This window comes from Sinocyclocheilus anshuiensis, unplaced genomic scaffold, assembly GCF_001515605.1.
Source record: "Sinocyclocheilus anshuiensis isolate Anshui unplaced genomic scaffold, SAMN03320099.WGS_v1.1 scaffold550, whole genome shotgun sequence".
NCBI lineage: Eukaryota > Metazoa > Chordata > Actinopteri > Cypriniformes > Cyprinidae > Sinocyclocheilus > Sinocyclocheilus anshuiensis.
The window spans coordinates 402881-409287 of NW_015544149.1; the positions used below are offsets into that span (position 1 = coordinate 402881).

At 38.9% G+C, this 6407-nt stretch overlaps 1 protein-coding gene across 1 annotated transcript in view; it reads left to right on the forward strand.

Moving 5' to 3' along the window:
- LOC107695168 (roundabout homolog 1-like) overlaps positions 1-6407 on the forward strand; it is a 147977-nt gene that overhangs the window by 86901 nt on the left and 54669 nt on the right. The window contains exon 2 of the mRNA XM_016494986.1: positions 5195-5370. Coding sequence (XP_016350472.1) covers positions 5195-5370 — 176 coding nt within the window. The remainder of the gene's footprint in view (positions 1-5194; positions 5371-6407) is intronic.

Sequence of the window (6407 nt, forward strand, 5' to 3'; positions counted from 1 at the left end):
GTATTATTTGATAAAAATGTGTGTTTGTGTGTGTGTTTCACTCACTTTCCTGATGACCGTGACTGACGCGCTGCAAACAGAGAGCTGTATATCTAATTTCTGTTCGCCTTCAGCGTTCTTTAGATCATTTGCAGTACATTCGTAAGATAGACGTGTGTCGTTATGTACTGAAGCTTTGTAAACAAAACAAACGGTTCAAAAATGTAAATATATAAAAGTGCAGAGAGCAATGTTATGCATTTGCCGCCTTCTCCTGTGCCGTCGTTACTAAGCAACGGGGTAAACAGCTGCTGGCTTGATGACGCAAACAAACCACGGTTCGGACCCAAATAAAATAATATGAACGCAGTCCAGTGGGGGCAGGGGCAGGGGGGAGCAATCGAACTCTGGTTCGGACCAGGCAAGCGAACCAAGTGTGAAAGCACCCTCAGAGACACCTTATCCGCGCACACAAGACCTTGACCTTGTGCAGGGGTTAGGGGGTTAACGCACCGTAGCTGGGGGCCTTCCTTTGAAGTCGAGACTCACCAGGAGAGCAGTATCAGCTGCGGAGAGCTGAAGAGAAAGAGCGAGAGTTGTAAACCCCAGCGGACGCATCAGCTCCAGGAAGGGTTGACTCGCTGTGAATGCACTAGCAGGTTTGTATCCCCCATCTCCTCTCAGCTCTCTGCTGCTAATGAGAGCAGTGTATCGATCCGCTCTTTGAGACTCTAGGCAGGTATAGTATGTCCTCGCTAAAGTGTGCATTTCCAGCAGCAAGTTCTGGCCCTCACTGGCCCCGGAGACCCTACAGACAGTGGAAAGGGTTCAAGCATCAGGCAGTGATGAATGAGGTGGGCACTCATGATGGTTTGGTGGAAAATAATGGAGGGAGAAACAGTGGCGTTTGGGGAGGTGGAAGTAAACTAGAAATGATTGTCCTGTAGATGCTTGGCTAGCAAGTAGTTTGAATGCCAATTTGGCCTTTATATATTTATATTTGTGCCATTTGTAGCTCATTTTACTGCTGTAATTTGAGTGAAACATGAAAAAATAAATGTTGGGCTTGTGGTTGACTTATCAGGAAGTGATTAGATTGTGAAACGTGTGCATTACAAACCAGAATGGAGCCAGACTGAATGCTAGTTTGAAAAAATAATGACTAAATAGCTAAATGGCATTGACCTGTGCAGCCTATGTGACATCAATGAAATGCAAAGTCATTTTAAAGGAGAGCAAGTTATTGTCTTTTCTTGGAAATGTTGTGCGCTGATGAATCATTCGCAAAAAGAACAGGAGAATCCATTAAGAAAGTAAATTTAGTTGGGTGGATAATGTGGATGTACTTGTGGATGTATTTTTTATTTTTTTTCGGATTACCATCATCTACAGCACACTTCAATGCAATTTTTAAAAACACTAAAAGATTTAATAACGCTGTTGAATATAATATTGCAAATTTAAAAATAATATGCATTTTTAACTTTATATTATTAAGATGCATTATAATGTTGAATTCACATGTAGCATTTAAGACAATTGATAGTTTTTAGTAATTTATTTTTATTTATTCATACAAAATAGTAAATGAAATTGAATTATTAATAATAGTAATAATAATAAAATAATTTAAATATAAAAAAGTTATATTGTTTTATTATTCAATGAGCAATTTGAATATTTATTTATTTATTTTGTTATTATTATTATATTACTTATTTATTTATTGACAAAGTAGAAGGATTTTATTATCGGCCATTTATCGCTTATCGGCTATAAAAATAATTATCGGTGTGTCAACTAGAATTTTAATCTGGTCCATCTCTATGGTATTTATCAAAAGTACAGTGGTATTGCCATCTGATGCTGTCATTATTCCATGGTGCCGCCACAGTAGCTTTTGTAATGGCAGACATACACATAAACATTTTTCTGGCATATTCGTTCAGCTCTCCATTCTTCAGTACTTTTTCTTTTAGCGGGTGGTCTCAAGTGTTGGATAACCAGCGACTGGCACAACTCCAGCTTCAATCTGTGCTGCATTGGAGCGGTGACCCAGGGTGAGGAGAGCGTTCTAAATGAGGTCTCGCTCTAATTTGTCATCCCTCCATTTTTGTATTATGTTTAGCAGGCACCATGTGGATAGATGATCTGGAAGAGAGGGAAAGTGTGGTGGTGTTCCGTGGGTTCACATCTGGGAACGATTGCACTCGCATACGCACATTGTTCATGTGGAATTGTTCTCGCAAAACTGACGTCCATGTTCTCGTTACTGTTTCTCCAAATATTCTCACGATTCCGTAATTTCGTCCCAGTGACATTTCGTCCTGTATGTGATGCTCGATTGGACAGATGCAAGAAGTTATTGATTGTTTGGGTGAAGTAATGAAACATGATGATGTTCGCAGTTCCTTTCCATTTCTATAGCAGAATTCCCCATGGTTTGAAACCTACAAACCTGAATAGTTCGGTGAACCATATTTCTTTTTGCTGAACACATTGGTTTTGCTGGATAAGATAGTGGAGAACCAGGTTCTTGCTAGTTGGGCCGGTCAATTATTGTAGTTTTTCTAGTTTAAAACGGCCTATAATTCTATTCTAGCTGTGGTTAGGCAGTCTAGTGTGGACTAAACCAGCATCCAAAAACACAATATATGCTAGTCTTTTCAGCATGATAATGTTCAGTAAGCTTCTAAGCATGTAGATATGGTGATTATAATGCACATTTATGCTTATTTAACTGCTGTATTTCGATCATTCCCCATGGTTTCTCTTCAAGGGTATGTAGATTCCCGGTGGAAAAGGCCCACAATCCTGTTCTTGACAAATCTTCCCTCGTCTTTGCCAGCTCTGGGTTTTTGAAGTGCTTTTTTTAGCAAATCTCCAGTTAGTTCCCCAATGGCTCCAGTAGAACACCCCAGAAACCCTCAGTGGTGGCTCAGCAAAATCCATTTAATTTCCGCCCAGCAGAGCTCATACTATCATCCCTCTGTAGCTGGCGTGTGGTATTAAATATTAATTTCATTAATGTGAGAGGCATATCAACGCAAATCTCATTTTAATTTGACATTGCCACATCTGTTTCGAATTTCTGTGAAGCATAAAGTTCTGCAAATTCTGGAAACTGAACAGCCACGTTTGGGTTGCCACATTTAGTACAATGTGAGGAAGAAGCTGAGCAGAGTTTGAGTCTGAGCATCAGTAGTATTTGGTATGAGATCCAGCTCATTCAAAACTGATTTGGCCTATATTTTATAATTAATAATGCAATTAAAGGTGATTATTTATTTACTGTATTTATTTATTTAGGATGTACAACCAATGTGATTTGAGCTAAAGAAGCACAATTTAAATAAAAAAAAAATGTTTTTGGAACATCATTAAATAGTTTTTTTTTAGATTTCTGACTTGGGTCCACAAGTATAACACAAGTAGAGAAATTTTCAACAATATACTGGTTGCCCGTTTTTAATACAGTTACACTGAATAGTTGCTTTCAAGCTTCAAAAAGGATGCAAAACACCATACAAGTATCATAAATGTAATCATGAGTAGTATATGTGTAGTATAATCCAAGTCTTAATGTACATGTTCTTCAAAAATGTATCATTTGTGTTTCACAGACAAAAGAAGGTTATATTACTTATGTTGGGTTAACTGTCTCTTTAAAGTGAAGTGCTTGGCTTCTCTCTCTCTTACCATCACTCTTTCTGTCTCACTTCAGTGGTTTATATCATTTCCAGCACTCTATTTCCATTTTGTAGACACATGTTCAGAACTTGACTTATGTATACACACACACACACACACACAACTTTCCCCACAAGGCCCTGTTAGAGAGTGAGCAGGTTATCAAGTTTCTCAGCTCAGGGTGCAAATCAAGCGTGGGCTGGTTTCACACAACTGTGCAAACTCAATCCAAGTTTGTTGATCCGGTGAGAAAATCAGAATCCCAGAGCTGATCCACAGACAGCAAACATAGTTCACATTAGACAGTGACCCTCATCTCTCTCTCCACTGGCCAGTGATCTTCTGCTGGACATGTGTGTCTTTCCTCTGTAGACTGCCTAATTGAAATGAAATCCTTGGCTGGAAGGAATATGCTTGAGAGATTGTTACAGAGAAATGACGGAAAAAGAGAGAGGGAGAGAGGAGGAGAAGAAATTATTTCCATTTCTTTACAACTCTTTTCAGTGGGGTAAAGGGGGACTTTTACCTGCTGTGACATTACAAGCAGTAGAAACTGGAATCATATGGCCAATTAAGTGCTTAAAGTCTTAAAGGAATTGGGAGGCAGTCAGGAGTTCAGGTTACCTTGAGCATCTCACTTTGATCTAGCGCTGAGGTTAATCGTGCCGACAGGAACACATTCAGGGGCGTGAGAGTCGAAAGAAGTTGTGTTTCTGTTGACTTACACGTACCTGAAATGAAAAGGGGAGAAATACTGATATCTGCTTAGTTCTGAAATATCTTGAAGTCTTGAATGAACTGTGCTACTTGCATGTGAATAAGTAATAATTAAAATTATATATATATATATATATATATATATTTTAAAGATCCTCTGTATAGATCATTTCCTTTGTAATGAAGTGCACAGACATCAGAAATGTGCATTGCAAAAGCAAATATGGTTCATTTTGATTTCACATTGACTAGGTTTTGGAAAATATCTCATTTCAAGTTGCTATGTTTCACCACGTGTGCTTTTCCCATGTCATGTGTATATAATTTAAAGCATTGGACTAATCTAATGTGCTGCTGTACAGTATCTAAATGACACTGAAAGGAATGCTGTCTTGGATTAATGGGAACGCTTTAAGCGAATCCATCAGAAGGCTAACTCTCAAATATACAGCACGTTCGTGTGAGCAGATATTAGATGTTATTGCGCACTTGAGCAGTGGTTTAGATGAATGTTCGATCTTCACTGCTCACTTGTGTCCCACATTAATATTACTTACACGCAGGAAGAGCACTTTATGTTTCAAACCCTTCTTTGTGCCTCTCTAGCTAATGTAAACAGAAGTTTTAGGTTTAATCTTTGTGTTTGAAATAGATTAGAGGTGGTTTGTGCTGGGCAAGAGTAGAAAAATGTTCCTCTCGTGGTTTCTAATTTGTTATTCCTCTCCTTTAAACATTAACTTGAGTGATTTCATGATAGAAATGCTGTTCGTGTTTCTAATATCTGTTTTTCTTTCTCTCTTTTTATCAGTTCTTCGAGATGATTTCAGACAGAACCCTGTGGACGTGATGGTGGCGGCAGGCGAGCCAGCGGTCATGGAGTGCCAGCCGCCCCGCGGACACCCAGAACCCACCATCTCCTGGAAGAAAGATGGAGTGACCATAGACGACAGAGATGAGAGGATAACGGTAAGGATATCTGACAAGGTTTCCTGTAAGCCTGACTGCTTAGTACTGGTTTGGTGCTCAACTAGCTGGTGCAAGAGCCTTGTTTTACACTGGCTGGTTAAAGGGATAGTTCGCCCAAAAATGAAAATTTACTGAAAATTCAGATGAGTTTGTTTCTTAATCAGAACAGATTTGTAGAAATTAAAAACAATATTGCTTGCTCACCAATGGATCCTCTGCAGTGAATGGGTGCCGTCAGAATAAGAGTCCAATCAGCTGATAAAAACATCACAATAATCCACAAGTAATCCACACCACTCCAGTCCATCAATTAAAGTCTAGTGTAGTGAAAAGCTGCATGCTTGTAAGAAACAAATCCATCATTAAGACGTTTTAACTTTAACCCTTTGACATGTATGATCATACTGGTGTGATCACTATAGTCATACCTGTCAACCCTCCCGTTTTTCCAGGGATTCTCCCGTATTTTACCGTTCTATCCTGCTATCATACCGTTTAAATATTTTTCCCATATTTCTCCCGTATTTTTAATCTTTCTGTTTAAAAAAAAGATCCCACTGGGCGTATTTTATATGTTTGCTACATTTGCTTCCGGTAAAACTCCCGTAATTTGTATGGGCCAAACCTCATTATATGAATAATCACGACAACAAATTCCAAGGTTGTCCAGTTGCCAGATCTTGTATGAAACGCATCTTTCTCACACGATCGACGCATATAAATTTCAACCCATTTATCCCCTCAATTTGGCAACCTACAGCCCAGTGATGCTATTGATATGTGCGCAGGTAGTCCCGCGGGAAAGAAACCAGGATCACTGGTAGAAATGGGAGGAGAAGAATCAGGTGGTGCTCCAGTGAAAAAAAAACTAAATATACAGAGTATTATATTTATATATATTATATATCAATAATATTGAGATTTAGCTTACACTTCAAAAGGCTATTTAATTGATTAAATATGAGCGCTGCAAGTTTCAAAGTCAGGTGCTGCGCTGCTTTGTTTACTGCGGTTACCGGGGAAACGGCTATATTCCTGGCGAAAAGCGCCACCTG